The sequence below is a fragment of the Apus apus genome, chromosome 15 (genome assembly GCF_020740795.1).
Source record: "Apus apus isolate bApuApu2 chromosome 15, bApuApu2.pri.cur, whole genome shotgun sequence".
NCBI classification, from domain to species: domain Eukaryota; kingdom Metazoa; phylum Chordata; class Aves; order Apodiformes; family Apodidae; genus Apus; species Apus apus.
Window position 1 is genome coordinate 3,043,073 of NC_067296.1, and position 12,065 is coordinate 3,055,137.

The following is a 12,065-nucleotide window of genomic DNA, read 5'->3' on the forward strand; positions in this document are numbered from 1 at the left end:
CGGTAGAGCAGAGATGGGGACTGTGGGAATGTCCACCCTAAAACATCTCTAGTGCTGTCTAAACTAAAAATGCTCAGAGCCCAAAACTCCTCCTAAGCATGGGACCAAGCTGGTGCATGAGAGGCATGGGATGGAGGCAGCAAGTTCTCCATCTCCTGCTCCACCAGCAGCCTGTCCTCAGAGCATGGTACAAGAAGGAAGGAGCTTTCCTCTACTGCAGATCTCCTGCACAGTGACATGTCCTCACGTGCAAAGTCACCGGGGGCAGCCAGACAGGCTCACAGCTTCCCGATCCACCCCGCATCCAGAATTAGAGCAGCAGGAATGCCAGGCAGAGCTTGGCAGGGACAAGTTCCTGGCATCTGGGGAAGAGGCTCACGGTGAGGCCGCATGGGCAGCGAGAGCCCCAGGCCCTCCCAACGCCTGCGCTGCCACGCTCGGGCCGCGTGCTCAGCCCCTGCCACCAGCTGCTCACAAACCTCCTGCTGCCATTTGGCCTTGGCTGCTCTCAGGAGACCCGTGAAAACTGCACCTTGAAAAAGGGTCTGCCTGGAGCCAGCTTGGTGGTTTGGAAACAACAGCCATGAAGACTGAAAAAACATGATTTTTCCCTCCACCACCAGCTTTGCTTATCCCATCTGACACAGGAACAGTGCTCAAGTAGAGAGAGGAAACAGATTAGGTTGAAATGTGAAGTTTGGAGAGACCAGCTGTGCAAGATAATCAGAAAAAGACACCATTTAACTAGAGAGAGGAAAAAAAAAAAAAAAAAAAAGAAAAAAGCATGGATTGTTCAATATGGAAATGTTCCTAGAGATAATGCCCAAAGCAGAAGGGAAGTAGCACTGCACCACTGACCCCAGGAGAGAGCTGGGGTGGGTGGCTGAAACAGCTTGCAAAAATCCTTTATGAGAACATTTCACAGAATCACAGAATCATTCTGGTTGGAAAAGATCTCTAAGATCATCAAGTCCAATCATAACCTAACTCTACCAACCATTATCCTTCCTCTACCAAGTCCAGTTCTTAAACCATGTTCCCAAGCACCACATCTTCCATAACAGGACAGACAGCCCAGCCCTGCCCATGCTTACTGTCACCTGTTTCCCACCACAGTAATGCACAACAGCAAATACCAAAGGAGTTCTAGGAAAGCTGAGAGGTTTCTCAAGTGAAAGGTTTACCAGAAGACTCAGCCCCTGTGGTCCCTGCAATCATGCTCCAATCCTGCTGCACCATGACAAGGATCGAGTTGTGTTAATGGAATGTAGCCAGGGAGGGGCTGGTGAAAGGGTTTTCTGAGTATGTTCAGAAATACTTGGCAGCACTTTGAGAGGAGACTGTTGAGTAAACCATGCAACAGAAACCCCAGGAAAGAGAAAAATCTTACCCATTTAACACCTTCTAAAACCATACAGTTAACTCAGAGACCTATATTAAAACTACTCAATGATTTTCCCCTCAGCGCCCCCCAGACATGTAGGTAGAGCCTAACACAGCTCCACTGTCAAATCCACCTCTGAGCCAACCCATCTCAACTAGAAGTTGGTCATGATAGGATCAATGGGTTCCTATTGCTGTAAAGAAACCCAAACCAGGCTGGCAAACAGCACCTGAGCTCTGTGCCGTGCTCAAGCAGGAGCCCTGTGTCCTGCAGAGCACGATGTGCTGTGTCCAGCCCCCAGGGCCCATCCTCTCCAGTCCAAGAGGCACAACCACAGATACTCCTGTGCCTGTAGTTTACAACACAGCTGGAATGGAGCATATTTCTAAAGGGAATCAGTCTTCTAATCATCTTTTAAAATAGCCGTGCAGAAACGCAGCCTACAATGAAAACACCCAGCACCCTGCATGGTTGCTAGTGTCCCACAGAAAAAACACATCAGTCTTACTGTCCTTCCTTCCCATTAAATACATTCTCAGCTGCTCTTCGTATTTGCAGCCTTTCAGAATCTGAACATGTACCAGAGGCATCTGAAGAAAATAGTATTTATCTGATGCAGTCCAAACACTGTTCACTTCACCTACCCTGAGCGATGCCTGAAGCACAGAGCCAAGCTGGAGGTGGACACCACTCCAAAACCAGTCATTTATTTACTGACCCTCTGGAATTCCCTCCATTTTTCCCACTCAGCTGCCAGGCTTCATCCTTAAATCTGCCTCAAGTCCCTTTCTCTAGACTGGGATGCTCAGACATCTCTAAAAGGATCTGACATCTCCTGGCTTACCCTGCTGCTGGGTCAGCAGCCAAGAGAAGCAGGGCAGTGAAGTCAATAGGATGGGCTTTGAACAGCCTGTGCTCACAACACTCCCAGGGAACCGCAGAATCAAAGACTGGTTGGGTTGGAAGGGACCTTAAACCAACCAGTTCCACCCCCCTGCATGGGCAGGGACACCTCCCACCAGCCCAGGTTGCTCCAAGCCCCATCCAACCTGCCCTTCAACACTGCCAGGGATGGGGCAGCCACAGCTTCTCTGGGCAACCTGGGCCAGGGTCTCACCACCCTCACACTAAAGAATTTCCTTCTCATGTCTCACTTAAATCTCTCCCCTTGAAGTTCTAATACACTCCCCCTTGTCCTCTCACTGCCAAATTTTCTAGACCTTCTAGAAACACTGGAGGTCAGACAAGGTGATTTCAATGGAGACTCAAACAATATCCATCAAAGCCATGACAGGAAATTAGATTTTTAATCAGATCTCTAGTGGAGCTTTCACTTTCATGCCTCAGAAGTTTCTAAAGGTGATGGCCAGGTGTCACCTGCTGGACTGTCATCTCATTCTACATAAGGAACATCTCTCAGAAGATGGTCAGAGGCAACAGAAATGCAGAACATTCTTCACTAACAGGTAGGCAGGTGCAAAAAAGTAACCAGGAAGGCCATCAGTTGCCTTGAGGGATTCCCCTAAAGAAGGGAGGTGACACCTGCTAAAATAATGGGCTTTGAATTTCTGGAGAACTGCTGGGGTTGACGAGTTCATACCACACCACATTTCAACATTTACAACAAGAGGTGAAGAAATGCAAAGAGAGAACTGAAACCCTGCTGCTGTCGTGCCCACCAGCTCTGCTGCAGGGCTGGGCACAGGAGGGCAAGGCAGGCTTAAGGAGTTGGTGGGAGTCAAGGGGTCTCGTCAGAGCAGTAGTAACCGATACTCAGCTTTGAAAGCCCACCAGGCACAACCAGTGAAATCACCCATGAGAAAAATACCATGCTTGGAACAAGCACCCACTTGCACTTCTTTTAGCAAAGCCTGATCACTTTTGTCCCCTGTAAATGCCACTATTCAGAGAAAGTCTCATCTACATGGAGCCTGAGTCCTTGTCCACTTCTGCTCCATTCACAAGGTGCCAGGGGAGAACACACAAGCCATTGACACAGCTTAAATAAAATAATCAGGTTTTCTAGTCCAATGAGCAAGCTGAAGGCTCTGATCAACCATGTCCTGAATCTGCACAGGAGTTCACCATCCTTTCTGTCGATGAACTCCCTTTAGCCACCCCCAGTTTCAATTCTCCTGCCAATACTCATAATATGCCATCATTGCATAACTGTGGTGCCCCTCCCAACAGCAATCAAACCATCCTTAAACACATCACAGTTCCTGCAATATCTGCCAGTGTTGCAAAACACGAGTTTCACAGAGATGAGAAAATCCAGGAGCTCTTGTTTGTGCACACCCCCCCCTTGCTATTCCCCAGGCAGTTCTGGTGCCATCACACACCCAGCACCACAAGGTGGCTTTGGACAGGGCATAAGCAAACATTTTTAAGACAGGGGTGCAAGAAGAAATTAGTGAAAATTATTAAAACCCTTGTGCTGGAACAACAGAATCAGACCATTTGTCAGATGAATGAACAGCATGAGGAAAAAAAGCCGAATAAGAACATTAAGGAAGCCACAGGTCCCATGTACACAGCAGCATTCCCCTTCAGCACTGGGACATTCACAGTAGCTCAGCCAAGAGCCCCTCAGACTGAAACAAAACACCATGATGGGTCAGAACCAGGGTCTGGTACTTTGTCTCCAGGAGCAGCAGCAGCAGGAGATGCTGTTAATGGAGGGCACATGAGTCTGGCCACCATCAGCAGCACAGTTTCAGCACTGTTCCTTGGAGGACCTGCTGCTGGTCCTGAAAAGTGACCATTAAAAGCAAGGAAGCAAAGGATAAGGCTAAGCCAGCTCCACAGAAAGACCTTCCTTCCGTTCATAGTTAAATTACTTTCTTGCACAACCCTTTGTAGGAAACCTGACAAAGATGGTCTGCCAACAGCTGTATCCATGCACTCAGTGCCACCCCTTGCCCCTCAGAAGGCTGCCAGCAGGACCCCCCTTCACAGCAGCTTCACCACCTTTCCCAGCCAACTGCACAGGTCCAATCTCACAGCGACCCGATTCCACTGTATCACCAGGGATACAAGTTGGATTTACCAGTTCCCAGGACCCCTCTGTTGCCCTCTCTAGATGGAGTGGGGCTGGCAACCTCCCAGTCCTTGGTACAGGAGCCCTTTCCAGAAACACACAGCATACCCTGGCCAGCAGCTCTGCTATTTCACATTCAAGTTCCTGCAGTCCTCTGGGGAGCATGCCATTTAATCCTGGCCACTTATTGACATCCAACTTGTTTATCTGGTCAAATACTTCCTGCATGTTCCCTTGTATTTATATAGATGGATGCTGTATCCCTGCCAGTGGCAGCTACCAAGGGTTTCAGAGCAAAAGGCTGGGAGGAAACAGCTTCAACACAAGCCAAACGAAGGCTGCTCCCCTGATTCAAGGCTGCTGCCAGTGTGTGTTCTCAAGCAGGACAGCTCACACAACCCCTCTCCTTCCTGCTCAGCCACAGAGCACCTACACAAGTGCTGCCCAACTGTCTCCCTTCTCTACAGTCTTGATTTAACAGAGAAGAAAAGTCCTGTTCTGCCCACAGGAGCATTATTACAGGTTATTTCAGCTCATTAAAAGCTACAGTGAAAATCTTCAATAATGCTGGACACCTTTCCACGGAGGCACAAGTCTGTGAACGATGCCTGTGAATGGGAAAAACCACAGGCACTGTGCAGCCAAGTGGCCACCAGCCTTTAGTATCTGTCCCTTCACTGCACTGCAGGGCAGAAAAGCAGGAGGCTGAGAGCATGTGCCAGCTCCTGGCTCCTGCTCTGCATCCTATGACAGAAGAGGCTCTGCAGAGCAAGGACAGGTCTCTGAAACCTCAAACCAATCATCCCTCTCAGCATCTCCCTCCAAACCAGCATGTGTACCTGTCAGGGATGAGTCAAGCTCAGCCCTCAGAAAGGAAAAACAACTCCAAGTGCCTGGGTGTCTGCCAGCTGTCCGAGTAACTGGAGGCTGGGATCCCTGACTCACTGCATCTGGGAAAGTACACCCTGGAAGCCCACAGGACAGGACCTGCCTGAAGAATGCATTTGGCTGCTCTCACATTTGTACTTCATCCCTCTGGCACAATCACTCAGAGATTTCCCCAGCAATAAGGAAGATACAGGATGCAGCACCACAAGCACAAGCCACTCACAGAAACACCCGGGGCAGAAGGATCTTGAGATATGACAGGAGAAGACTGGTAGATGCCAGGTCTCAGCACACACACACAGAGCCTCTGGAAATGAGCTTCAGACCATGATCCTGTGTTTTCCAGCCCCTCAGGCAAAACCAAGAAATTCTAAACCTTTAACCAGGCATCTCCATACTGCCCTGGGGCAGCACAGTCTTCACATCTGCAACCAAATCCACAGCAGGACAGTGATTACATGAATCTAGAGTCCAGCATGGCCTTGCTCTCTACATCCCACAGCTGAAGATTGAGACTCCATCCACCAATGGAGAAAAGCCAGGGAGCTACATGAGGAGAAGCTACCAGTCCCTCCAGTCCCAGTTTGCCCTCATATATGAGCATCTGAAGACAGCAGTTGTTTGCACTATGGCCACAACACTAACCATACTGGTTGGTGACTGTCCCAGAACTGGGAGAAGAATTCCAACAAAGAAATCAGGAAAGTACATGACCTGAATGTGTCCAAGATACAACAGTTACTCCCTTTGCTCCTTTTTTTCAAACCAGGTCTCTACTGATGCTCTCACCATCCCCACTCTCTCACTACCCACACAGCTCAGAGTCAGAGAAGGGCCCCACAAAGCAGAGACATCCTCATCTGGAAGTATGAGAAACTGCTGTGGAACATTCAGGCAGGCTGGAAGATTTCACAAAACCCACCAGCTACACTTTCTGTGATGGAAAGCTACAACTATCATTGCCCTTGAAGGAGGGTACAAGGTCTATAGCTGAATAAAATGCACTTTATTATCTACTTTAGGTGCACCCAATCTGCCTGCCTTACAGAAGCAGATCATTGTACTGTCCAGAAATGCTTCTAAAGCAGTATCTGCCAAGACCACTCATCTGTCACTCTGCTCTCAGCACACACAATGAGGAGATGTTGCAGATTGCTGTGGATGCACCTCAGAAAACCTCTCATTTTCAGGGCTGAGTGTGGCCACCCCCTTTCCCATGGAGAATCTCCATCAGGGAAAGGAGCTGTGCTGAGCTTGGCAGTGCTGTGAGCATAACCCAAACCCATGGTAACCTTTCCCTAATGCTTCTCACTGCTGTAGAGCTTACTCAGATTCCACCCCCCCCCGAGGAATGTCTCCACAGAAGTCACAAGGGAAGAGCAGGGACGGTTCTTTGGTAGCACCTCCAACATAGCTTTGATTGCTCCCAGCAGCCTGCAGGCATGTGCCTCCAAATGTGTAGCAGTAAATATAACCTACCCAGTGGTGAGTTTTTGTTCTTGAAACAAACTGTGTCATTCAGGGATGTGCTTTCACTACCAGGGCAGTGTTGAAAGAGGCTGCTTCACTGGAATTATGACAAGTCATTCAGGAAGTTACCAAAGAAATGAAGTCAGTTGGTCACAAACCAGTGGGACTGGCAGAGCTGAGTGCATTGTGCAGAAGCTGGCTACAGTTAAGAACTTCTGAAAGTCTTGATGTTAACAGCCACCACCCTCAGTCACAGCTTCTGTGCACATGACACTAATGGAAGACTGATACTGCAAATATATCTAAAGGGACAAACAAAACATGGTGCTGAAACGTGGAGATGAAGCACTTTGTGTTCAGTAGTTTAAGGTGAGATTATTTCTGCAATCAGAAGAGGTCCAGACATTTACAGCAGAAATGCAATAGAAACACAGCTTAGCCAGCTTCATTCTTGACTCTGAGGTGGCACATCCCAGAATGAAGCACTCCATGGTGAGGGACGACCACCAGCCCAAGGTGCACCAGGAACCACCTTGTTCCATTTGGCCCCAGCAGCATGTTCAGCCCAAACCAGTGTTTGGTTTGTCTACATCCTCTCTGGAAAGTTGCTGTCCAAAACTAATCTTCCAGTTTCCTAATAAAAACCTCCAGAAGTGCTCCTGAGTAGTGCTCTGCTTTTTTTCCTTTTGCTTTCATTTTTAAACATGCTTTATAGTTGTCAAGTTTTTTGCTTGCAGGAAGATTTATTGGAAGAAATCTAACAACTACAAGCCCCTAAATCCTTTATTACATTTTTTTTTTTACAAAAAAACCACCTTTTCCACCTTATCTTTGCACATCATGTTTGTTCTAGGCCCAGAATGGGAACCACAGGCGGCTATTCTTGTGTTTAAACAAAGCTCTGCTGAGCTCTGCCAGCCTTTAGTATCTTCCTTTCTCCTTTCTAGATGTGTTAATTCATTTGCAAGCATAAGAAAGCAGAAAATTGATAAGCTCTTCCAAAGATGGTAGAAGCCAGCAGCAACCTGCTAGGCCTACACACCTAGGCTGCAGGGAGGCTAAAAACAAGTGTCCTCCAGCTCAACCTCCAACTCCTGGTCCCACCAGGCACCACCAGTACTGCAGCTAGGCTGACTGGTTTGAGACACAAAGGCAAGAACTTTGTGCTTCAGCTTTGCTGGGGTTACATAGAGAAAAGGCTTCATCCAAGTACCTCCACACCCTGGGGTACAATTATAGAGTTTTGTAAAGAGTGTGTTGCTTTTTTTGCATTCCCACTTTGTTGTATTTTTACCTCCACAAGCTGCCCAGGCTGATGAGATGATTAACAGGCCCCTCAGCACAGCATGCAGGGTGTGAGGCAGGTTGATCTGCAGCACCTTGGAGACACACTGTTCTGCTCTCATGAACATTCCCCACCACAGACCCTCAACACTGCTCCCACTCCCCTGCCAGTGTCCTCAGGGTCCCAACTAGTGTGGCCAGTGCATTTCACCTGTGGAGTCTGCAAAAGCCATCCTAGATACCTGCACAGTAACCACAGTGTTACTGAGTTCAGCTTTGCCATGCAATTATGAAAGAGATTTCATTTCTGAGAGCAGCATTTTTTATCAAAAACATTTCCTGGAGCTTCTGTTCCTTTTTAGGCCACACGAGCAATACTGAACAGAGAAAGAGGAATCAAAAGCAGCAGGGACAGAAATACTTGTAATGCTCACGAGCAGCAAGAAATATAGTAAAACAGGCAAGAGGGAAAATGCAAGTGTTTCCTACCAACTCAGGATGGTCCTTTTGAGCTGCATAGTCCTGACAGCACCAAAAGGATGATGCTGCAACAGTAAATGTATGTACAAATTCTGCAGCATGAAGCAATCCCATGCACTGCCCTTTGTGCTAAAGAGAAATCCCACGTCTTAGAATTAGAACCTCTAAGTGGAGCAGATTTAGCCAGTCCTGGACCAGCAGTGATGCAGGAACCTTCAGAGCAGCTTGGCTGCAACAGATTCAAAAAAACTGCTTCAGTTCCTTCCAGTCCAGGGAAAACTTGTGACAGACACAGTCAGCAGCACACTGCAGCTCTGAGTTCGGTCAGGACTCATCTCTTCTTCTCATGGACACTCAGTAATGCCTGGAAATATTCACTTTTCCCCCCAATTTCTCCTCTCTGAAAGCAAAAGATCATGATTTTGTATCTTTTCAAAGCTCTCAGAGCCACACAGTCCTGACACCTTGGTATAATCTCAGCACCTTTTCCCATCTAGGAAACTATGGACATTCTTAGAAGCAAGTAACTGGCCAAGACATTTAAAATATTCCAGTTTTTCCTAGGAATCCTGTCTGGATTTTAGAGGCTCTCATTTCTTTTTTGACCTATCACACAGTGTGACAAGTCTCAAGTGTTTTAGGAAAGCAGGCCTGTTCAACAGAGTGATAAATGGAAAATGTGAAAGGACAAGATGACGTTAACATTTTGTTATTGAAGAAAAACGTGTGTGTCCAGAGAGGCACGTGCAAGCTCCTAGAAGAGTAATTTTATGAGTTGCAACCCTTAGCTCTGCCTCCTCAAGACCTCAGTGCCACAAGCTGGCAGATCAGCAGTGCACATGTTTGGGTTCAGCGTGCCTCCTCCATCCCTCCCACCAACATTCCCAACTGACAGCTCCAGACACCTCAGTGCCAGAACCACACTAGGAGAGCTTATCCCAAAATACTCAAACAAAACTGTCTGCTAAGGAGGAAGAGACACCTTGTTTTTCAGCACTGTGAACACCATGACTGACAAGACACACCCACCATTTTAATGTTTTGCTCAGCATCACAAACAGCCCCAATAAAGGCTGCTGGAAGAACTGACAGGAAAAAAAAACCATCAACTTCATCAAGACCAAATTGAAGCTGTAGGCTGCTGCTTAACTGTCACCTAAAGATTTATATGCAAGAATGATGCAACCACTCCCTCCATAAACCCCAGGCCAGCTGCCAGCCCTGGCCTGCCACATGTCTTTGTTTGCTGGCACACCTCTACCTGAAGGAGTTTACAAAGGAGTTTGCATTCAGAAGCTTCAGTCATTTTACATCTGAGTGAGTTACAGAATGTGCTTCACTAGCAGGGAAGTAAATACTTTCCACCATTTCACCTGGGGCTTATCAATATGATTATTTGCTATGTGGTAACTATAATCCTTTCAGTGAGGCAGGAGATGCCAGGATAGAAACTTCAGTATCAGCCCAAGGTCAGGGACAGAGCCAGAGCTAGGCTGGGGGAAATATGTTCCTTTCTGTAGCAGGGTAGCCCCCCTAGTCACATTTACACCAGCCACAGATGGGGGGGACTCTTCAACTGCACAAAATCACTGAAAGCAGCACAGTTGTTCATTGTTAGAGCATCTGGTATTTTTATTGCAATGATAGTAAGACTTCTCCAGCTGCTCTGCTGAAGAGACTCCCCATAATCCAAGTTACTGCATCCCCACAAGAAATACAATTAATTTTACCTCTGTACTGCCATAAACAGTCATACCCACTCAACATAAATGCCTGATAGTTCCAGGGAAATGGCAGAATCAGCTTGGGGACACAGCTGAAGTGCCAGCTGAGCTAGTTCTGCAGGGGAGCATTAGTTCTGGATCTCTGGTGAAACCCTTTTTGCATCCATATAAAAATGTCAAGTTTCACGTGGCTTTTAACACTAGTAAATACTCTGTTAAAAAAAAAAATACATCCTTCAGATAGGGCTGGAAGATAACTTTTCTTCCCAAAGGTAGCATAGAGAAGCCAGCCTTTGAGAGTGCCACAGCATTACCTATGTTCAAGTGCAAGGAATCAATATATAAGCTCAGGTTTTAGAAGAACCTGTTTGCCACAGCAGTGGAATCTTGCCAGATCCACAAAACATGAATAAAAGGAGATCTGAGGTTCATTTGCTTTGTGCTGTTGGATGTTAGCTGCTCCTCATCCCATGTCTCTACCTACATCTACCTGCTTCACGAGGGAACTGTAGCACCTGCCTCAGTGCCCTCTGACTGCTCTTAGCAGGTCTGACTGCAAAGGGAGAGCTGGAAGTCAAAAGCTCCTCACTACTGCTCTGGGCCATTTCAGTGCATTCCAGGATGGGCAGAGACACCCCACGACACAGCTCTTCTCAAACACAAGGACAGCAAACACCTGCTCTACCCTATGTGAAGGTTAAAGCCTCTCAGGTTTTACCATGTTTTAATCGACCTCAGCAGAAACCACCACCATTTGTACACCCTGATGTGAAACATACACAGATTCTGTACCAGAATAAAACCAGAAATCTACCAGTAAAAAGCGACTTTGTCTCCAAGCTTCTTCTCGTTGACATTCCTGTCCAGGAGGTTGTAGCAGATGTTGGTGGTCGCCCCTTTCATCCACTCAATGAAGATCTTCCCCTTGGTCACATCGAAGTTGTACCTCAGAAAGGGTCCCGTGTGCTGGCTCTTCCAGTAAAACTCTTTCGCGATCTCACCCCAAAATTCTGCCAAGGCAACGGGGGGGGGGGGTCAGATCTTGTGACCCAGAAACGGGCAGACGGCAAAGAAGGCCCTCGGGGGCAGCCCCCACGTCCCTGCTCCCCACCGGCAGCCCGGACACCCTTCCCCACCCGCCCGGCACCCCCCGAAGGAAGCGGCAGCTCCTTGCGGGGACAGCTCCTGGCGGGAACGGCGGCCCCGCCGCTCGCCGGCCCCGCCGCGGGCCTCTCCCGCGGGCTCGAGCGGGCGCTCACCGTGCGGCTCCTCCACGGAGCGCTGGTACAGGCGCTGGTAGTGAGGCAGCGAGGGGACGTGAGCCGCGGGCAGCAGCTCGGGCCGCGGCCGGTACAGCCCGGCCGGCTCCTCGGGCAGCACCATGGCGGGGCGCCGGCGGCTCTGGGCGGGCGAGCGGCGGCCGAGCCCGCTTCACAGCGGCGCGGGGCCGGAGGCGGGGCCGGCGGGGCCGCCCTCATGGAGGAGGGGGCTCCGCGCCGGGCCCGCCCGCTGCGGCGGGAGCAGCGCAGCCCGGCAGGCCGCTCGGCCCCGGGCGGGAAGCGTGTCCGTGTCGGCGGCGCGGTCCCGTCAGCCGTGTCCCCCCTCAGCCATGTCACCCCCTCAACCATGTCATCCCCTCAGCCATGTCCCCCTCAGCCATGTCCTCCCCTCAGCCGTGTCCCCCCTCAGCCATGGCCCCCTCAGCCGTGTCCTCCCTCAGCCATGTCCCCCTTGTCAGCCATGTCCTCCCCTCAGCCATGTCCCCCCTCAGCCATGTCCTCCCCTCAGCCATGTC

General features: G+C 49.2%; 1 protein-coding gene across 2 annotated transcripts in view; it reads right to left on the bottom strand.

The window, feature by feature from the left end:
- ACSS2 (acyl-CoA synthetase short chain family member 2) overlaps positions 1–11,715 on the bottom strand; it is a 30,390-nt gene extending 18,675 nt beyond the window's left edge. For both annotated transcript variants that reach the window (XM_051633331.1, XM_051633330.1), the window contains exons 1-2: positions 11,530–11,715; positions 11,085–11,280 (exon numbers count right to left, since the gene is read on the bottom strand). In XM_051633331.1, the coding sequence (XP_051489291.1) occupies positions 11,085–11,280; positions 11,530–11,653 (320 nt within the window). In that variant the 5' untranslated portion in view covers positions 11,654–11,715. The remainder of the gene's footprint in view (positions 1–11,084; positions 11,281–11,529) is intronic.
- Positions 11,716–12,065: the final 350 nt, after the last annotated feature.